Here is a 22734-nt window from a genome sequence, read left to right as displayed (position 1 = left end):
TTTTTTTGGGGGGAGGGGGGCAGTATGGGTCCATCCGTAGTTGGCGAGGCCGTCCAGCCATGGCCTTCTGAGTTCCCTGTTCCGCCATGGCCTCCTAAACTGTCTGCTCCACCATGGCCTCCTGAACTCCCTACTCCGCCATGGCCTCCTGAGTTCCCTGTTCCGCCATGGCTTCCTGAACTGTATGCTCCTCCATGGCCTCCTGAACTGCCTGCTCTACCATGGCTTCCTAGTCTGCCTGCTCCGCCATGGCTCCCCTAGCTTCCTGCTCCGCCATGGCCCCTGAGCTCCCTGTGCCGCCATGGCACCTTGGACTGCCTGATCCGCCCTGGAGGTATTCCCCGTGTCCCAGTCCTGCACCAGCCTCCAAGGCGCCCCCCCTCCCCTCACTGGTGGAATTGTTACGGTGCGAGACGCGCCTTCCGGGAGGGGGGAGTAATGTCAAGACTCCGTTCCGTGTGTGTTTTGCTCCCCCACGTGCTCCAGGTTATGTCCATGCCCATATTTGGTCCTTAATGTTTCCTGTTCCTATTATGTTTATTGATCCCAGGTGTTTCTCGTCTTCCCCTCGTCATGTCTTGTGTATTTAAGGTGTTTCCTGTTTTGAGTTTTGATCATCTATCCCCGTGTCCTATGTGTGGTTTTCTTTGAATGTTAAATAAAGTCTGTGATGATTCTCCTTTGTCTCCTCGCTCCTTCACAGTAGGCACACCGTGACACCAGTAAGTATCCATCCTGAAATAGTACTAACAGTATAAAAGTTATTCTTACGTTTAAAGTATAAAAGATTTCACAACAAAAAGAATCACAACCCAAACAAGGTTTTTGCAATTATAATAAAAGACCTAGTACTTGCTACAAAAGCATAAATTAACAATCAAATCATAGAAGGCATATTGACAATTTAGAAGCCTTAGAAATTGATGTATGAGATATGATACAGTAGGTTTTACAGGGATAATGTTAATAAATCCTCATTTGTTTGTTCTGTATTGTTTAATAACTCTATAGTGTTCCATATGCATGAATGTGTTCATTATTTTGTCCAGCCTGTTAAATACCCAGCCTCAATGTGAGGAAGTGTGTATGTGTTTTTATGCTCTTTAACTGTATGAGGCTGTCTTGTGTGTCGCAGTAACTCTGCTGGGCGTATTTTCTTCAATATCTCATAAACTGAACCTAATTGCAGTCTACGAAGAAGTGTGACAGAGACAGCAGAACTTGACTGCCCTGAATGCATTTGCTGTTTCCTCACTCACAGCTGTGCTTTAAAGGTCTGAGATCTCCTCTAGCACTCCCAGAATGCCAAACACACACTCAGACTGCTGTCAGAATGACAAAAACACACTCGCATTCCTCTTTTGGTGAGCCAGAGAGCCTTTCTGAGAGAAATGAGTGTAGTCCTAATGTTGAGAATAAACAGGTTCATATTAAAATTCTGCCAGGAACCGCATCAAAACCTGCCTCAGGACAAGCCAGTATGACACCACAGAGAGGCCTGTGTGAATCTGTCAGTCCTCAAGTCACAGAGAGCGCGGGTACTGGAGTAATTGGATTCTGTCTGACTGCCCATTAGTCTGGGCTGCATGGGAGACTGGTGCATCGAACCTGGTTACCGCATTTATTAAGGAGCGGATGTGACCTGAACCTGTGGGAGCGATCAACAGATTCTCACAGCACACTTTCTGCTCATTTAAACCGTTAAGCTAATGAAACGAGAGCATTGAGCTCCTTCACATGGAAACACAACTTTCCACAGATTATCACCCAACTATTTCATGACGACCTCATTCCGCTGTGGGCCTCCAAAGCAAAGTTTTGTAGCAGGTGCTTTTCCTAAACTTCTTTATCACTGTAATTTTTCCCTGTAGTCCATTTATGTTTCTGCGCCATGTGTATGTAGTTTCTCATGATCGTTCTTCACCCACTATAACTTCAAGAGTTCTATGTTAATGACCTTTGATATCATCGGTTAAGTAGTTTTTAAATACCCAAGCCTTCAATAACAGCCTCTTTGCAAAGCCAGAATTACATTGTGACAGGATCACAAAACAATCAGCGCTGAAACTCAAACTGCTCAGATCGACTGATAGGACCAGTGAGTGACATTGTTAAAAATAAACTTGAGGCACACTGGAATGGAAGCCCATTTCCACCACTGAATAAAAAATATGAAAAGGTAATTGTGAGTTTACATCTCACAATTCTGACTTTTTTCTTGCAATTCTGATTTTTTTTCTCATAATTGCAAGTTCATATCTCGCAATTCTGTCTTTTTTTCACAATTGTGAGTTTATATCTTGCAATTCTGACTTTTTGCTTCGGAATTGCAAGTTTCTATCTCACAATTCTGCTTTTTTTCTCACAATTATGAGTTTAAATCTCACAATTCTGACTTTTTTCTTACAATTGCAAGTTTATATATCACAATTCTGACTTTTTTCTCACAATTGCAAGTTTATTTCTGAATTGCAAGGATCGATTCCGCCAAGACCAAATACATTAACATTGTATAACCATTACCATGCTAAAATCGTCCGAGAGTTGTCATGATTGAACTGACTTATATCGCAATTCTGTCTTTTTTCTCACAATTCTGACTTTTTTCTTGCAATTCTGATTTTTTGCTTCGGAATTGCAAGTTTCTATCTCACAATTCTGCTTTTTTTCTCACAATTATGAGTTTAAATCTCACAATTCTGACTTTTTTCTTACAATTGCAAGTTTATATATCACAATTCTGACTTTTTTCTCACAATTGCAAGTTTATTTCTAACAGAATTGCAAGGACTTTTTCCTTGCAATTCTGACGTTTTTCCTCAGAATTATGATTTAAATCTCACAATTCTGACTTTTTCCTTGCCATTCTGACTTTTTTTCCTAAGAATTATGAATTTAAATCTCACAATTCTGACTTTTTCCTTGCCATTCTGACTTTTTTTCCTAAGAATTATGAATTTAAATCTCACAATTCTGACTTTTTCCTTGCCATTCTGACTTTTTTTCCTAAGAATTATGAATTTAAATCTCACAATTCTGACTTTTTCCTTGCCATTCTGACTTTTTTTCCTAAGAATTATGAATTTAAATCTCACAATTCTGACTTTTTCCTTGCCATTCTGACTTTTTTTCCTCAGAATTATGAATTTAAATCTCACAATTCTGACTTTTTCCTTGCCATTCTGACTTTTTTTCCTAAGAATTATGAATTTAAATCTCACAATTCTGACTTTTTCCTTGCAATTCTGACTTTTTATCACAACTGCGAGTTTATATCTCACAATTCTTACTTTTTTTCTCACAGTTGCGAGTTTATATCTTGCAATTCTGCCTTGCTAACTTGCAATTTTTACTTTTTTCTTTGCAATTGCAAGTTTACATCTCAATTGCAAGTTTACATCTCAAAATTATGAGTTTATATCACACAATTCTAAGAAAAAACGTCAGAATTGTGAGATAAAGTCACAATTACCCTTTTTATTTTTTATTCAGTGGCAAAAATGGGCTTTACACCCTCTGGCTTTTAATGCATTGCGTTGCCTTCTTGAGCATCAGTAAATATTTCCTCAGTTTGAAAAGATGGATCTCAAAATCACAAATTCAATGTTGGAAAGGGTTCAAATATGCAGAAGATGTTGGAAAACCAAAGCATGTGCAGGAGCTGGGGGATTTTTCTGAAGAACAGCAGGCAGTTGAACTGCTCAGGACCAACAAGGGACTCATTAACAACTATCACAAAACAGAAAAACAGTCGTGGATCATCCAGGAAACAACACACAGTATTAAGATTCAAGGGTATGTAAACTTTTGAACGGGGTCATTTTTATAAATTCAGTTATTATTTTGTCTTGTGGAGAATATATAAACATCTGTTATGTGAAATAGCTTATTCAGGACAGTATTAAATAAACAATAACATGCAATTTTCATGATCCCTCTTATTTTGTTAAAATTATTAACATTTTGCAAGCTGCATTTAATTTATGAGCACAACTGTAATTGTGGCCATGTAATGTATGTTAGTGAGTTCATGGTTTTGACATGAAAATATTTTTACAGTCTAGGTGAACTGGGGAAGGAGTTTTTGATCCAGTTTTCCTGAAATGACCTTTTTAAATGGACCTATAATTAATGCAGAGGACCTGTGTTTGCTGAGATGTCAACAAACAGCACTGGGCTTCTGTGTTTGGCCCGTCTCAGCCCTGTGCCTGAGCTGAGGAATAAAGATTCAGGATTACAGGTAAGCACATACTGAACCGTCAGTCACCACCTCAGGGCTCCTGTGGCCTATTTTCAACAAAGAACCATAAATCTCCGACTCACACAAACACACACAACAGACAACTTGCTAGCAATAAACATCTGCCTATGAGCAATAATTGAGCATATGTCACAAGTTTGCTCTTTCTTGCTTTGAGTTTCAGAAGCAGTTTTTGATCCAGTTTTCCTGAAATGACCTTTTTAAATGGACCTATAATTAATGCAGAGGACCTGTGTTTGCTGAGATGTCAACAAACAGCACTGGGCTTCTGTGTTTGGCCCGTCTCAGCCTTGTGCCTGAGCTGAGGAATAAAGATTCAGCATTACAGGTAAGCACATACTGAGCAGTCAGTCACCACCTCAGGGCTCTTGTGGCCTATTTTCAACAAAGAACCATAAATCTCACACACACAGACATACACAACAGACAACCGTCTCGCTAGCAATAAACATCTGCCTACGAGCAATAATTTAGCACGTGTCTCAAGTTTGACATCTTGCTCTTTCTTGCTTTGAGTTTCATACATCACTTGGAAAAACATCACATTACGGAAGTAAAATGGGCTGTGAATGTTGTTTCATGTTGACTTTACAACTGACTGGAACAGTCTAAATGAGCTAAAGTGATTTAAACACACACATTATAAATGCACTGTAACACACACATGCAGATCTCTGAACAGCTCTATGCGCTTTACTCCACAGGCAGCAAGCCTACATATCATTATTTCAACAAGACTACTGCTGTGCATTTATAAAGGTCAATCAATCTGGTCAGCGGGCTGAACTACACTGGAAAAAGCACGGAATGATTAACAAAAAATGAAAGATTAATTGATGTTGCAGAGACACATTTCATAGTTTCCTAGAATGTGGTTTCAAAAAGTTTCTTGAAACAATGCTACAGTGGTAATGCTCTGAATTGCCATGTACAATACCATGATAAATTAATTAAAGCATGCAAATACCAGGGCTTTTCGGATCTGTAACATGATATTACCATGGTATTCTTTGAAATAGCTTGGAGTAACAAAGTATGTACTGGGCATGTATCTTGGCACTGGCACTGTTGTACTTTTTATTTTTGTGAATACAATGGTATATCAATATTAACTGTATTGAATGTGCACTTGTAGTGCATTTCATATATTAAAAGTGTAGTTTAAAAAAAAACTGTACATGCAGATATTATTATATTAATGAATAAAAGGTCACTCAAGTGTCTTTAAAGTCAGACACTTTCATAACACACTTAAGTACACTTTAAAAAAGTGCACTTTCTAATAATATACAATGAAAATGTTTACTTTTAAGTACATTTTAAATTATTATATTTTAATCTTTTGCCGTGCATTAAAGAAATACACATTTTGATGTTCAGACCTAAAGCACATGTTGTGTGCTCCATATGTTAAATGTATTAAATTGAACATCATCATTACAAATGTGAAATTACAAATATATTTAAATACATGACAAACAAGTTTAAACCGAAATGACATTAAAACATATTAGTTTACCATCATTTCTTGACAGCACATTCAGCACTAACTATCTCAAAGACAAAAAAGTACATATGCAATTACATATAAAGATGTACTTAAGTCCTACTTACAGTACAGTAAATGGGTCACAAAAGCATTCTAAAATTCAGCTAAATGCATTTAATATAACTTTAAACTAATACATTTTCATTTAATTGCAAATAACATGCAATTAAGTGTACCGTGTCTGAAAACATTACATTCAGTTTACACTTAAGTATATTCTTTTTAAAGTATATTATGTCCATATTAAGTATTCTTTTTTAAAAGTATGCTAAAGTGTACTGCGTTAACTCAAATCATACTGTGTTGTTTAGACATGTACCTTGTTAATAACATGGTCATTTACTGAAGCACTCTGGAGTAAATTCCATGGCACACTGTATGAATAAATGTGTATTTTATGATGTGGTACAATGGTAACAGCATGGTATTCTTTGAAGTAGCATGGAGTATGAATGGTACAGTCATTTTCTAGGGTTATTTCTGCTTAAAATGCTAGAGCGAAGCATTTCGCAGTGGGACTGAACACCAGCTGTATGGAGAGAGACACACACATTCTTTTCGGCAGATCTGCGTCACTCAGCTCTGCGTCACTGTCTGAGAGAATATGATATTGTATTGAATACACAGTAATTCCTCAGCGCTGCCTTCTGCTAATCCCGCTGAGAATTCATGGGACTATTCACAGTACTGTGGCATTTCACAACAAAGAGCAGAGAGTCGTGTGCCCGTCTGAAAGCCCAGCAGCACATCTGGACTCTCCAGCTATCAGAAACACACAGCAGAGCTTTGAAACAGAGATCAGATCTGTGCTCACGATACTGAACAGTGTGGACTGCTGGTGTTTGCCCATGCAAAACTTGCTTGTGGTGGTTGACAGGGTGTTGCTATGCATTTGCTAGGGTTTTCTGAGTGGGCACTGTTAAGTGATTACTCACAAAAAAGCCCACCCTTAAGTCTCTAGATGTGACTCAGATCCCTTATTCTGTGTAAGGCAGTAGGGATGGGCGATGTCTTATTTTTTGTGATATATCGGTAAAAATTCTCCCCACGATAAGAATTAGTCTTTCCGCGATAATAACGCAGTTAGTTGTTGACATATTTCTGTGTGACCGTGTGGAGCGACATGGCAGAAGGTGGATGTGAAATTGAGGAGTATATTGCTAAAGGATGAGCTACTTCTACAGTCTGGTTTGGTCAGACTCAGGGCTGTACAGTGTGACAAAAAATCGGTCTGAGCCTTGAATAAATGTACAGTAGCACGTGTGCGATACAGTTTTTGGCATGTGTATGAGCCTGTTTACAAACCTGTTGTCCAACAAAGATAACATTTTTGACATGCTTTTCTTTCACATTAACTTAATAAGATAAGTCAAGTGTTTGAAATTACGTTTTGTGATCAGACGGGGTTTCAAATCACAGAATGAGGCTTTTGAACAAAACAGGATTTCTTGTTTTTTTTTGTCTCTTGGTGGATGCATAAGATTCTCTGAATTATCGTCATTGATATCATTAATGCAATAAATACCAGAAATGATCGTAATATATTTTTAAGCCCATATCGCCCATCCCTATAAGGCAGTGGGATTTTTTTCCACCCATTTTAATGTCCATCAGGTGAAAACTGTTTAAACCAGGGCTGTAACTAGGGCTGCCCTAGCTGTAACCACCATTGACATTGAGAGGGATAAGTCGCCCCCCCCAATAATTAGAAATGGCCAAACTGTCCCCCCAAATTTTTGAAATTCTAGCACTAATCTGCTGCACTCCATTATGCAGCGCTCTTGTTAGAATGACAAAAAAGCTTAAAAAGTTACATTTTCAGCCTGCTCTGCCTCAGTGATTGTCAATGTCAAAATAATTTACCCGGGCAATCAAATCAAAGTAGGCGGAGTTTACACAGAAGTAGAGCACGAATTCCAGCGCGAAGCGTCAGTTTAACATTGAAAGATTTCATGCATGTTGAGTTATTTACGCTGTTAAAGAGCTGGATTCTTATGCTAAACATGGCCAAAGTTTCAAAAAACGATTTGGATGTAGAATGGAGTATTTCTGTGCCAAATACACTACTTCCGGGTTCATATAAGTTTCGGAAAGTTTTTTTTTTCGATCATAACTCTTCATGACGCAATGCATACATTTTGCATCAGTTGCTCAGCAATGGATGCTCTGCAGTGAATGGGTGCCGTCAGAATGAGAGTCCAAACAGCTGATAAAAACATCACAATAATTCACAAGCAGTCCACACCACTCCAGTCCATCAATTACTGTCTTGTAAAGTGAAAAGATGCATGTCTGTAAGAAAAAAATCCATTTCAACTTTAAACTGACGGTTCTGGCCAAAATACAAGTCCATAATCCATAACAACATTTCCCTATTACCCTCTCACATCAAAATGCACAAACATATTTGTGTTTTGGACTTTTTTCGCATATAGATGACGTTTTATCTGTGCTTATTTCTCTCTTGATTCAAACGAGACAAACTTTTAACTGAAGAAAGCAATCTAATGGACAGATAAGTCATATTTTAGCCAAAAGCAACAATTGAAAGATTGAATGTCTTAATGATGGATTTGTTTTTTACAAACACGTAGCTTTTCACTTTACAAGATGGATTACTTTTGGATTACTGCAATGTTTTTATCAGCTGTTTGGACTCTCATTCTGACGGCACCCATTCACTGCAGAGGATCCACTGGTGAGCAAGTGATGCAATGCTACATTTCTTCCTGATTGCAACACTGAAACATGCATTTACTGTGAAGCTGCTTTGAAACAATATGTATGATACAAATAAATTTGAATTGAATTTAACGGAATTTAAATTTAATTGATATATTCTCCTAAACAACCCCTAACTGTAAACATAAACGTTACTATCCCTCTTGACATTTTTAACCTAATTTGTTTTAATATACTGTATGAGACCCTATATTCTGGTTTTAAATCCCGTTTTCTTGGAAAGAAATAGCTTATTTTTCACTGTGGAAGTCAGTTTCTGTATTTCTGCGAGACTTCCATTTTACAGTATTAGCTGCAGTGCGTTGTGGCAGTAAAAGGTAAAACTATTTGCGCAACAAACCAGTGTATGTGTGAGATAATAAATTAAAATAATATGATATCAAAAGATAGAAAAGGTAGAAAGATAAAATAAACATTAAAAATTAAATACTGTATTCCCTTCATGGGCCTAGTCTTTGTAATTGTTTCTCCACAAAATGAAAAGAACACTTCTTCATAACATATACGATACCATATTGTAAGCCTGTTTGGAAAACACTAATGTTTGGTTCTGCCAATACAGAATCAAATGGCACCTTTGTCTCTGTGGGCTGGAAACAATAGCTGAGTTTCTCTGTTCTGCCTCTCAGTGTCACACACAGGGAAGAGTTTCATCATTAATTCAGCAGTTAGTAGCATGCATGACATGATGCTAATGTTCAGTGAAAAGCACATGGAATCTCATCGCACTGAACTCATCTGGGGTTCATACAGTCTCACAGCAACACACATGCAGTCATAGTACACACATGTTAAAGGAATAATTCACCCAAAAATAATAATTCTGTCATCATTTGCTCACCTTCTTGTCATTCTAAACCCATTTGATTTTCTGTCTTCCATGGAAAACAAAAGGAGATGCATGCATGAGATGCTTTCAAGCTCCATAAAGGTATTTTTAAATATATATTTAAATTAGGGCTGTCAGTCAATTAAAATTTTAAATCTAATTAATGACATGATGTTACGATTAATTAATCTAATTAATCGCAATTAATCGCAAAATAAATTTGACTGTGAAAATACCCACAAAAGATTATTTAAAGCTATTTTCGTGTTAAATGAGAAAGTATCAAGTAGGCATTACAAAATTGTAGCTTTAGAAATATTTTATTTGATTCAATATAAAATTTATTACACATAAACATTTAGGCTACAACGGCCCAACATAAACTATAGAACATAAAAGACGATAATTTGAGAAACATCTCAGTATTTTTTGAAAACAGCTTTGTTACCAACAGTCTTCAAAATACCTTCTTTTATGTTCCACAAAAGTAAGTCATTCAGGTTTAAGTAAATGATGACAGAATTAAAATTTTTGGGGTGAACTATCCCTTTAATATTTTTATTATTATTATTATTTTATTTTATTTTTGAATTAAATGATACTCTAAATAAGAAACTAAATCTGCCAGCAGGTGGCGGTAAATGTCTTTATGAGTCATTCATTCAAACGGCTGATTCATTCAGGAATGAAGTAAACGGCTCTCTTTATGAATGCTGCTATGGCTTTAAAGGTGATATGTTCTCTGCAAAACTGAGCAAAAACATAATATTGTGTTTAAAATATAACACAATATTAACTTCTTATTTACTGAACTGTTGTATAAAATCACATTTGCACTTGTGTTCTTCGTGACAGAAACAGCACTCGTCTGATATTGCTCTCGTTGCTGGTGATATGCTTATCATATGATATAAATATGAGACAAAAATACATACAGGGGCATTTTTTTATCCCAATATCTTGAATTTTAGGGCATAACTGCATTTATGGAGATGTTTCCCTGCATCATATTTGTCAGCAGTCAACTGTATGAAATGTAAGATGACGTACAGGTCTGGGGGCCAGTGCGTAAACTGCGTTAAAATATTTTAATCGCATTATTTTTTCATATCTAATTAATTAAGTTAACGCGTTAAACTGACAGCCCTAATTTAAATATATTTTAATTACACATTTGTAATGATGAAGTTTCAATGTAGTACATTTCAAATACATTAACTTTGAATGTAATATTGAACACTACAGTTAAAATTATGATCAACAACTTTACATGTGCTTATGTTCTACCTTACAGAACCACAAAGCATTATTAAAACAATGATTTACTGTTGTTTAACAATATAATTTTAAGGTCTGAAGTACCTGCAAGTACACATTTAATACAATCAAGTGCACTTAACTCACATTAAGTGAGTTCAAATCAAGAACAGTCTGATGTATGAATGAATCATTGAGACCAATTCAGAATCAATGAATCCACTGAAAAGAATCACAGTCATCACTTTTCTCACACAAAGCTATTATATGGCATTTGAAGACTTGAATTATAGCAAACAAATTGTATGGACCACTTTTATGATACTTCTATGGTGCTTTTTGAAGCTTTATTCCCTCTTGGCCGCATGAAAAAGAGAATGGAAACATTTGTTTGTATTTCTTGTAAGTTTGAAACTACATCGGGGTGAGTAAATAATGACAGAAAAATTATTTTTGGATGAACTATCCCTTTAAATATCTAGATAGATCATGTGTCTCAGTCTGTAAGTGTGTGGCTGGTGACTCTGAGATAAAGGTTAAATAATGCTTTCTACAAAATAATACAATGCCTCATTTAGACATCAGCAAATACACACGCACACACACACGCACACAGAGAGTTAGTGTGTCTCCTCTCAGCATCCCTGACGCCTCTGGACACATTCATTATATCCGGTGTCAGCGCTGCGCTCACTGGTTACGTTGAGAAACACGAGACATCCTGTTCAGCTTTAAAACCCACAGCATCTGTTTCATTCACAGAGATGAAAGATAAGTGTATTCACCTCACGATGACGGGGTGTGGAGCCATCGTCACTGGACCAATCAAATCAGAAGAACACAATGAGAACGTTCATTAAAACAAATAAATAAATAAGAAAGAACAACTAGGCTCATATTCACATTCATAGTTAATTATGCATCTTGAGGTCTGGATATGTAGGCTACCTACTTCAATAGCTCAACAAAACAGCGGAAAATATGTAAGTATTTTATATACAAGTATTTTTACTTCGTTACTGTACTTAAGTAGATTTTTCAAGTATCTGTACTTTACTGGAGTAGTTTTATTTTGAGTAACTTTAACTTTTACTTTTACTTCACTACATTCCAAAGCGTAAGATCGTACTTTATACTCCACTACATTTCATAAAACATATCGTTACTTCTTATTTTTAAATGAAGAAATCGTCACATGCTCCAAGACGCAAAAGCAGTGCCCTATTTATGAACGAACTGATTCTTTTCAATGAACCTGTTAAATCGGTTCGCAAATCGCACCAAACGATTCATTCGCGAATTGGACTAATCCGATTGCAGCTGTTCTCGAGTCAACAAATCACTGATTCAAAACATCCATTCAGAGCGAGTCTCCAGTGAACTGTATTCACAAATCTGACAAGAATCCCCTGAGTGCATGCGCAACTAATACTGTGAAAACTAAGTTACAAATGTCGAATTTTAGGATTAATTATTGTAACTAAAAATTATATTTAGGTCACAACTGTCAGTTGTTTGTAAGCTAAATCTGATGTAAAGGGTGATCTGTTTAAACCCATTGAAATGTTTGAATGTGTATGTGTAGGTTTTAGGTCAAAAAACAAATCCAAACATTAAAATAACACAAATTTAAATAAAGCATGCACATTCATTTCTTTTTATGTGAATCAGAAGTTAAATGTGATAAGAATAGTTGTCCTTTTGACAAATTATAAACCAAGTATGAAAAATGTCCAGTTTTCATTTTATTAGATTTTTAACTAAAATTACATTTGTACCAAGGGGGCGTTTTCCAACAGGTGGGGTAAAATGCCGCCACTCTGACAAAGCCATTTGCTTTATACATTTGGAGCAAAATCACAGTACAAGCAGTTTTAGCTTAAAATGAAAAAGACAAGCCGAAATAACAGTTGATAACAGTTGCTGAAAATCAGACAATATTGTTAGCTGATGCTAACTGTCTAGCTAATTAGCTAGCCGATGCTAACTTGAGGTCATTTTTAAATATAAGTCCAAATATATTTATTCAACAAAGAATGTAATGTTCAGAACATAGTAACTACAGTAATTATCATAGTGGGAAGTGATGCCATCTGGGGGTGTTTTACCCCACAGACTAGGTTTGGAAAAAAAAAAAATGATTATGAAAATATATTAATATTTTCCTTAAATAAAATGTAATCTCTAACAATAGGCCTTATTGTCATATCATATAACTGTAAAAACTGTAAAAAAAAAAATTCTTACTGCTGAAAGTTAGATCACTCATGGTAAAATAATGTTCTTTGAGATACATGCACGGTAAGCTTCACGGTGAATACTTCTACATCACTCTTGTCAACGTAGTCCATAGCAACAACAAAAATATATCTTGACTCCATATAGTGGTTATTTTGAGAAAAACCCAGGTATTTTGAGCAGTAGGATTATAATTTTACAGTCTCTGCACTGGCTACCTATTAAGTTCCGTATCATTTACAAAATATTATTACTTGCCTATAAGGCCCTTAATGGGTTAGCTCCTGCGTACCTAACTAGTCTTCTACCACGCTACAATCCATCACGCTCTCTAAGGTCGCAAAACTCTGGACTCTTGGTAGTTCCTAGGATAGCAAAGTCCACTAAAGGAGGTAGAGCTTTTTCACATTTGGCTCCCAAACTCTGGAATAGCCTTCCTGATAACGTTCAGGGTTCAGACACACTCTCTCTGTTTAAATCTAGATTACAGACCAGAGATGACCGAACACCTGAGAAGAGATGATGCCAACCCCTCAGAGGACCTCAGATGATGCCAACCCTCAAACAACATACAAAACGACCAAATTTTGCTATAAGTTTGATCGCAACATATAATCATTGCTGTTAATAGTGTTCACTGTCTGTTTGATTACATGACATTAACTAACTGTTAAGTGCACTTCGTTTTTACATGGGTCCACTGAGCTATTAACTACTGCAACTTGATCATTAAGGTTGTTGAAATCAAGAGCCAATTCAGTTCAGTGTGTGAATGAATCATTCAGACCAGTTTTGTGAACTGAATCAAAAACGGTCAAAGAATTACAAACGATATTACAGGCAGTGACGCGCCAAATGATAAAGAGTGGGAATGGTTGCTAAAAACACACAGAGACTGTCAGTGTGAACGGGGCTAAATAGTAATGAATGCATTAGCAAGCACCACTAATAATGCTTACACAGGTACTGTGGTGGTTCCATGTTGATATGATATTCATGTGTTATGATATTGTACATGGAAATCCAAAAGTATTTCAAATGGTACTACCGTAACTCCAAAAAAACTTTTTGTAAAGACAGAGAAAAGTAAAAAAGTTCAAATGAATATGTCCCATACATTCACACGTTTCACACATGCCGCGCATCCCTGTGAAATAAGGCGTATTACCCGTCACTTGAGCTCCTGTAAACAGAGCAGCGCGGCTCAGGGACTTCAGCAGCGGCCGCTGATTAATGACTCTGCCATATGAGAACTGCTTCTGTGTTTATAAAGACTTCATTGTTACTGAAGGTCAACATTAATGAGACACTTTATTTCTTTTTCATGATAGCGTGGCGTGGTTGACCACGCTACCTTAACCCAGAACAAACGATGACAAGGACAACTAACGCTAACTGTTCAGCTTTACACAGACAGTCATGAACACTCTGCCCACTCACAGTGATCCAATGACAGGACCATTACATAAGCACACAGTTTGTGACGTCAGTGCAAAGCTATGAGACATCACTGCAGTCTCCTCAACTGAATGCACTAAACTGAATTTCACTCTCTACACCTTATTAAATTTCTCTGCTCAGAGGTAGAATTATCTGTTAATGGAGCAATAACAAATAAGAGTGCCCAAGATAAAGTCAAAATCTTGTCAAATATATATTTTGATATAAGTTTATAATTAAATATAAGTATAAGGAGTTATACTGGCTTTGTATTGTCATAAAAAGATGAAATTATCTGGTATTTTAAGAGACTTATTGACCTTGACACACAGTCATGAGTGTCTGCAGGGGTCCTCTCTATGATATAATTTCCAGTTTTATATTTTTCTCCATGTTGGTTGCATAACATGACTTTGTGTTGGAGGACAAAAGTTTTTTTTCACATTTTAGTAAGTAGCAAAGTAGTGATTTTCAAATAAATAATAAAAACGTGTAAAACTACCTAATAAGGTGATCTTTTCAATAATGGTTTGCTTTTAAATAAGCATTTTTGTTTATTGAGATATCATACAGTTGTACCATCCTCACATTTCTGACTTTATGTCCCCAAAAAATTCTGATATGATATATTTATAAGTAAAAGAAAACTTCTGTGCGTGCAGGGGGTTGCACAATGTTAAGGCCCATTCACACCAAGAATGATTACTATAAAGGTATCTATATTAGCATCCGCATCTATGAACGATATTGTTCTGTTTATTATAAGCGCACGCTACAATTTCACTATATGTATGGACAAAAGTATTACGATACCTGACCATTACACCAACAGCGAATTTAATGAAATCGCATTTTATACACATTAATGTGGAACTGGTCTCCTTTTGCAGCAACAGCTTCCACTCTTCTGTGAAGGCTTTCCACTAGGTTTTGAAGTGATTCTGTGGGAATTTTTGCCCATTCATCCAGTAGTGGATTTGTGAGGACAGGCACTGATGTTGGATCAGAAGACCTGGCTCACAATCTCCATGCCAGTTTATCTCAAAGGTGTTTGATGGGGTTGAAGTCAGGGCTCTGTGTGGGGCAGTCAAGTTCAGCACAAAGTTGGAAGCATAGCATTTTCCCAAATGTCTTGGTATGCTTAAGAACTTCCTTTACTGGAAGTGACGGGTCGAGCCCAGGCCCTGAAAAACAGCCCCATACAATTAGACCTCCTCCACTTACAGTTGACCGTGGAAAATCTAGCATTGATGAAATTCCACAAACTGACTTATTGTGGCATCCTATCACAGTACCACACTTAAGTTCTTCAGAACGACCCATTTTTTCACAAATGTTTGTAAATGCAGGCCTTGTCCACACTAATATTTTTAGTTTGAAAACGCATCTTTTTCTCTCCGTTTTGGCCTTCCGTCCACACTGAGACAGCGTTTTTGTCATGGAAAACTGAGCTTTTTGAAAACGGTCTCCAAAGTGGATAAATTTGAAAACGCCGTTTTCGTGTTGTAGAGTGGACTGTGAAAACGAAGGTATTTGAAAACGATGACACATGTTTAGTCATGTGACACATACTGCACTAATAGATATCTAGGTTTATACCGGTATTGTGCCTGTTATGTGCTACTTTCACACTGTTGCTAAAGATATGTTACTTCGTACACTCTTCATATCACAGTCCTGCAAAGGTGACAGAAAATGTATTCGCGATTGCTGTTTTGCGGCAAAACATGAGGGCAGTTGCGTTTTAGATCAGACATATAATGGTGTATATGCAGCATACAGTATGCTGGTTTTTTCAGCAGGGCAGAAGAATTGCATGTAAACTTATTATGTCCGTTCCGTCTGTATCATCTCAGAGAGCTTTTATGAGGCTTTTCGCATGCGCAGGAAAGAGAATTGAATGTTTTCCGATGTTTCAATGTGGATGAGAAACTTTTGGAAAATGCTTGAATACGCTAGTGTGGACAGAGAGCATTTTGAAATGAAAACACCATTTTCAAATGTATCCGGATTAATGTAGACGTAGCCACAGACTGCATGGCTAGATGCTTGATTTTATGCACCTGTGGCAATGGGTTTGATTGAAACACCTGAATTCAGTAATTAAGAGGTGCGTCCAAATACCTTTGTCCAAATAGTGCATTTCTTCTGCCACTTTAAATGTTCGGGCTCTTTAAAGTCAAGTGGACTCTGACTCACAAAATCATTTAGTATATGTGGATATATATGCAAATTAGTCCCCGCCTCCACTCAATCACACCAGCTCGGACCTGCTCCTCTTTCACTCAAATTAACTGAAGTAGTAAATGCTACACAATGGCAAGTGGCACTATTGGATTAATTCAGCTATATATGTTTGAACTAGGGATGTCACGAGAACCGATACTACGGTACCAAGTCAGTATTTACATTTTAAAATCCTGCCAGTACTTGTTTTTCTTCAGTAGCGTAAGTACCGAAGGTATCGATTAGCGAGGCTGCAATTCTTCCGGAACTGACGGGGGCAGGCAAGAGCATACGCCTAAAAGTGTTTCAGCCGGTCCTCAAAGGGTAAAAAATAAGAAAAAAAAACGCCTAAAAGCACACAGAAGAACTTAACGTGGAAGACGGCGACGATATATGAATATGATTGTGAGAGATTTAAATGAGAGCGCGCAGCTCTGAAAGCACGAGCGCAGCGCATGATTACGCACACACATAACTGTCTGACAGCTTACAGCTTGTTCATTCATTGTGTATCCGTCCTTGGATTATCCTTATCAACATTATTGGCTAATATTATTGTTTTAAATAATTGTTGCTTATGAATGGTTTTAAAAAGTATTTTCGGCCTGCCAGTATGTCAGTGAATTTAAACTACTGCTTGCATTCAGAATATAGGTGTGTGTGTGTGTGTGTGTGTGCTTGTGCGCGTGTGTGTGTATTATTTCAAGTACAAGTGCCACTAATGTTGCGTTTTTGTAATGTTAAAGGAGTTAATGGAGTTATTTTTTCCAGTGGTATCGACTCGGTATCGAGTATCGTGTACTTTTAGTGGTATCGGTACCGACTACTAGATTTTTGGTATCGTGACATCCCTAGTTTGGACCAGAAACTGATTCCAAAAAAGAAGAGGAAGAATTAATTATAGGGTTGTGTACAAGTCGATGTATCAGAATGGGAATGCATTTTATGCATTACTCTCAGCAACGTCGGACACGTAACAGTAATTGATATCATTAGCCTTTGGATTGACTATGTTATTAAACAGCTAATAATGTGTTGCTAATGTTACACAAATCACATTCCCATTCACCATCTCAGACAGCTATCATCTAAAAATCCACATCCTTAGGTAGAAATGCTTTGCTAATGATATGAAAAACTCCACCCTGAAAGCTGAGAGACGACCCCTGACCTCCTGTATCACTCTGAAAATCCAGAAGATGCATTCGTTTCCATTTCTAACATTAAACCATTCAGGATGGAGAAAAAAAATAATTTTCTGTGTTGCATTTTACACATTGGAAGAAACACACTAGGTCAAATGTTTATAGAAGACAAGAGCAGAAGGCAAGCATAGTTAACTTGTATAATAAGGTTCAGCGAGTAAAGCGCTGTTACAGAGCATGTGCATGTGGTACCTTTTCGTCATCGTCGGTGAAGAGTGCTCCATTGGGACTCTTGTTGATGGCCTGTGTGACCCCGATGACATCTCCATCACTGTTGTGGATGGGCATGCACAGCAGAGACTTGGTTTTATATCCGGTGAGTTTATCAATCTCATCACTGAAACGATGGTCCTACAAAAGAGGACAAGAGACAGTCACTCTCAGCTGAATGGGAACACTTATAATAACTGTTAGGAGAAGCCAAACGAATTAGAGGTGAAGTGTGTCATTGCTGTGCTGCTAGCGGCACTAAATAGAACTGCAAAAAACACAGAAAGTGACAGAAACATGAGAAACACTTCTTACCCTGCCTGGAGTAGAATATTTCTGGTCTCCACTGCTTTATAACACACTACCGAAAGATTGGAATAATTAAGATTTTTAAAAAAGAAGTCTCTTATTCTCACCAAGGCTGCATTTATTTGATCAAAAATACAGTAAAAGTAATATTATCAAAAATTATTACAATTTAAAATAACCGTTATAATATTGAAATCATATATTATTCTAATAGGCTGATTTGCTGCTCAGCTATTTTCAATTATTATTGGCGTTCAATTATTAATAATGATTTTTAATATAATCATTGTTGAAAACAGTTCTTGCTGCTTAATGTGTTTGTAGCAAAACCATAATGCATTGTTGCAGAATTATTTGATGAATAGAAAGTTAAAAGAACAGCTGTTATTTGAAATAGAAATCTTTATAAATGTAATGTATTTATCACTTTTCATCAATTTAACGCATACTTGCTGAACAAAAGTATTTTCTTTCTCTTTCTTTAAATTACCCAGACTTTTAAATGGTAGCGCATCACAATTTTCGCATAAATATTCAGCAGCACAACTGTTTTCAACATTGATAATAATAAGAAATGCTTTTTGAGCAGCAAATCAGCATATTAGAATGATTTCTGAAGGATTGTGTGACTCTGAAGACTGGAGTAATGATGCTGAAAATTAAGCTTTGATCATAGGAATAAATTACAGTTTAAAATGCAGTTATTTTAAATTACTCTATTTCACAATATTACAGTTTATTATTGATGAAATAAATGCAGCCTAATTATTAATTATTCCAAACTTTTGATTGGCATTGTAGCTTAACAGTATTTTAACATTAACAAACACTAACATTAAATACATCTTAACAGATTAGTTCATGTTCAAATATACAGAAATATCATGAAACTTTTAATTACGTCTTATTCATATTTAAGTACATAATCTAAGTAGCTACAACTTATATATAATGCAATGACTTATCAATGACAGTTATTACAAAGTGTTAATATTTTTAATTAATATTAACTAATAATGTTCATGCCCATGTTTCCATCTCCTGTTTGAATGGTCTCTGAAATGCTGAGTTTACTGCTATAAATAATGCAGTTTTAATGATCTGCTCCGCTTGCTAAATGAAAAGGCAAACGCAGATTGACAGACTAATTAGAGAACTGCGAGCTGGCATCATCATCATCATCATCACAGCACCAGGACTATAACTGTAGAACAGGGAGGATGAAGTTTGTCTGAGCTGATCGATTCAGTAATCAATACTCAGATACTCTCACACAACTCATTATTTCACTGAGGCCCTTTATGGATCTCAGGGAATAATCAAACCAAAAACATCACTCAGGGTCACAATAAAATACTCTCCTGTCTATGTGACAGTCACTATCCGTATGGGATAATGTCATGTGAGTGACCTTGCCATTGATGCAAGAGTCAACAAATGCTAATGCTTCCTAACCCTAACTGAATTTCCACGGGCCTCAAATGAGAATCGTTTAAGAATCAAATACAATGCTGCTGGACAGAAAAAACAGCTTAAGGTGGTGTGCTGGTGTTAGCTGGTTTGATCAGTCTCCCGTCCTGGTGTTCAGTTGGTTTTAGTGTGGTGTCAGCTGATCTCCAAGACAGTGCCCAAAACTCCTCTAAAACCATCAAATCCAGAAACAAAATCCAGAAGAAACCACCTTTGGCCGTTTTTTTTTTAAATCCAGTGGGATAAAATGATTATTCTGTTTATTATAATGTTAATTATAGACTTGAGTCAGGTTAGACGCCATACTGAATTTAACACAGATGCAAATTATGCTGTGAGGGATAGACTTGTACAATGACACGCACTGTATAAAGGTCCTAGATCACTCAACATTCAAAATTGTTTTACTACCGAAAGTTTCGGAAGGATTCTTAAAGGATTCGTTTTTTTCTCCCATTAGGATGGATTGCAAATTAAAATAGACATTCCATTAGCAAATCTGTTCTCAACTTCCAGTATTTTTAAACTACGAACTGTCATTTTATTCCTGCTTCACCTGTTATGCATCAGGAAAGATTGCTCTTTCTCCATCAAAAGTGATATCAGTCAAATTTGTTCCTTTCTATCTGACAAGTAATTATTCATATGGGAAAATGTAGTATGACTGGCCTCGCAACAGATGCCCCAAGCTTCATCATCTTGAATTTCTATCTCATAATTTGGAAAATTGTAACAGATCAAAGTAAGAGTTCTTTGGCTATTACTTTGGTCCCTTTGTTTTCATATAGAAATTACAATATAAATTCCATGTTCATGATCATTTGGAACAGATGTATCATAGAAATTCATCTGGCATTAGGAGGTTTTAGATGCTTTTACAAACATTTAATGACTTTAACATTACTTCAACATTAACACTTTGAATTAAAATAGGATCTTTTTTTTTATTCTGCATGACTTTAATACCTTTACATTTGATCATAATTATAGCAGAACGTCCATCAGAATCATTCTTTAGATTTTTTTTAAACAATTATTTTATTTCTGCTTCACCTGATATGCATCAGGAGTTTCACCATCAATAATTGTCTCTGTAAAATACTTTCCTGCCTAACTGATAATTATTTATCCAATGATCCTTTAGTTAAAATAAATAAATAAAATACTAATAATAAAATAACCTGAAAAATAGGATTTTCACTTTATTCAATAGGATAAATTGATCAATCCTGTGCACATTAAGACTTTTGGACTAGAAACAATCATCTTCTGTTTCACTTAATATGTGTTGTCCTGTCTATATGATAATTAATTATCCATATGGGAAAATGTAATGTGAGTGACCTCACCATGGATCCTACTGTATGGTAACAACGTATTCCTAATCCCAGAGGAATTTCTATCATTATATGGAAACCATCCTAAAACATTCTAAATGGCTGCAGGACTTAAAAAGAATCCTAAAAGAATTAAATAAGAAAAAACAAAATCCCAAAGAAAAAAATCATACATAGGAATTTGACTTTAAGTAAGTTCTTATTTGACTGATACTTTTATCCCTTTACAACTGTGGCTCCAAACACACATCCTTGAAGTTTTTTTTTCTTTCGGACAAGAAGCAATCACTTTATTCCTGCTTTCACCTGATATGCATCGGGAATGCTGACAGTTTCCCCATGTTCAGCCACATATCCAATGATGCCCTTTCCCCAGGGCACCTGCACCTCATCCGAGTTACTGAGAGAGGGCAACACTGTGGTTCCAGCGTGAACGTCAAAGAACTTGGACACCAGAGTCTTTTTACTGGCCGGTCCCTCCACCAGGAACAGGGAGCAGCGGTCAGCATCCACCATGATGCACACAAACACCAGGATCTTGTAGCTCAGACTGGTCAAATCCAGGTCGTTGGAGATGTCTTTGACGAGCTCCAGGAAGAACTCCCTCTCGTTGTGCTCCTTCAGGTAGTATTTGTAGTCTACGGCGGTGGAGGGGTACTGAGGGATGTTGACCCGGGACTCCAGCAGCGCGGAGAGGATGTGCGCGGTGGTTGGCGGCAGAGAGCTGGCTTTACGCAGCAGCGCGCGTCTCCTCATGCTGGTCAGCGGCTCCTGGGCTCTGGAGTTAACGTGTTCGTCGTAAGTCCTGTTGGCGTTGATGGCTTTAGACCTGGCGAAGGTTTTCCGCAGCTCTTTCTGCGACGCTCGTCTCTGCAGCCCGTCGCTTCTGCTCGCCCAGCTGTCTTTGCTGCACGCGTTCGCCGCTTTCTCCGCTTCCGTTCTGGAGTTCGCCGGAGTTTTAGTCGCGTGACGGTTCTTCAGCCACTTTTCCACCATACTTGCCTTGCCTTTTCTGTTCAGATAGTCCTCTAATAATTCCGGGTGCTCGTCTAGAAAACTTTCAACATCGGAAAAGACCATATTTGACCCTGCCATTGCTGCCGCTACGGTCATCTGTAAATAAAATGAGAGAGGCGCGCGTGTTGAACGGTCATTTATGTGAGTGCAGAGCTCAACGAATCATTCGCAAACTTAAGACAACAGATCCTCCGCGAGAAGAGCGGACGTGGTCCTCGTAAGTTCAGCGTTCATTCTGTTTAACGATTTTGCGATCCGGCGGTTCCGTGCGCTTTCGTTCATTCTAAAGCGGCGCCAGTGAGATGATGCGACAGAGCGCCTCGCAGGTGCATCACTGACGACATGACCACGCATTCCTCCCTTCATCCTCTTCTGAGTCTTTTCATAACTGGGGTGTTTTATTATAAGGGCGCTGGGAAATGCAGTCTTAATGGCTTTTCAAAACTTTCGTGATTATTGTGATTTCGTAATCAATGTAAGGTATCTATATTATTTGTGCGCATGCATTCCCTTAAATTATTACATATAGCTATTAGTTAAATAAGCCCTTATATTTTTGTTAGATGTGCACAAGTCCACATTCCACTATTAATATCACTAATTCAATATTAATATCACTAATATATATATATATATATATATAT

The 22734-nt window shown here is 37.0% G+C and overlaps 2 protein-coding genes across 2 annotated transcripts in view; both read right to left on the bottom strand.

The window, feature by feature from the left end:
- LOC107716907 (dual 3',5'-cyclic-AMP and -GMP phosphodiesterase 11A-like) overlaps nt 1-22313 on the bottom strand; it is a 55973-nt gene extending 33660 nt beyond the window's left edge. Inside the window, exons 1-2 of the mRNA XM_016523525.1 lie at nt 21380-22313; nt 17940-18098 (exon numbers count right to left, since the gene is read on the bottom strand). Of these exons, the coding sequence (XP_016379011.1) occupies nt 17940-18098; nt 21380-22186 (966 nt within the window). The 5' untranslated portion in view covers nt 22187-22313. The remainder of the gene's footprint in view (nt 1-17939; nt 18099-21379) is intronic.
- A 266-nt stretch (nt 22314-22579) lies between these two features.
- LOC107716906 (dual 3',5'-cyclic-AMP and -GMP phosphodiesterase 11A-like) overlaps nt 22580-22734 on the bottom strand; it is an 18592-nt gene continuing 18437 nt past the window's right edge. Inside the window, exon 3 of the mRNA XM_016523524.1 lies at nt 22580-22600. Coding sequence (XP_016379010.1) covers nt 22580-22600 — 21 coding nt within the window. The remainder of the gene's footprint in view (nt 22601-22734) is intronic.

The sequence above is a fragment of the Sinocyclocheilus rhinocerous genome, unplaced genomic scaffold, assembly GCF_001515625.1.
Source record: "Sinocyclocheilus rhinocerous isolate Xijiao unplaced genomic scaffold, SAMN03320098_v1.1 scaffold1171, whole genome shotgun sequence".
NCBI lineage: Eukaryota > Metazoa > Chordata > Actinopteri > Cypriniformes > Cyprinidae > Sinocyclocheilus > Sinocyclocheilus rhinocerous.
The sequence above is the reverse complement of the archived record's forward strand: the minus strand, read 5'-3'. Positions and strand labels throughout refer to the sequence as shown.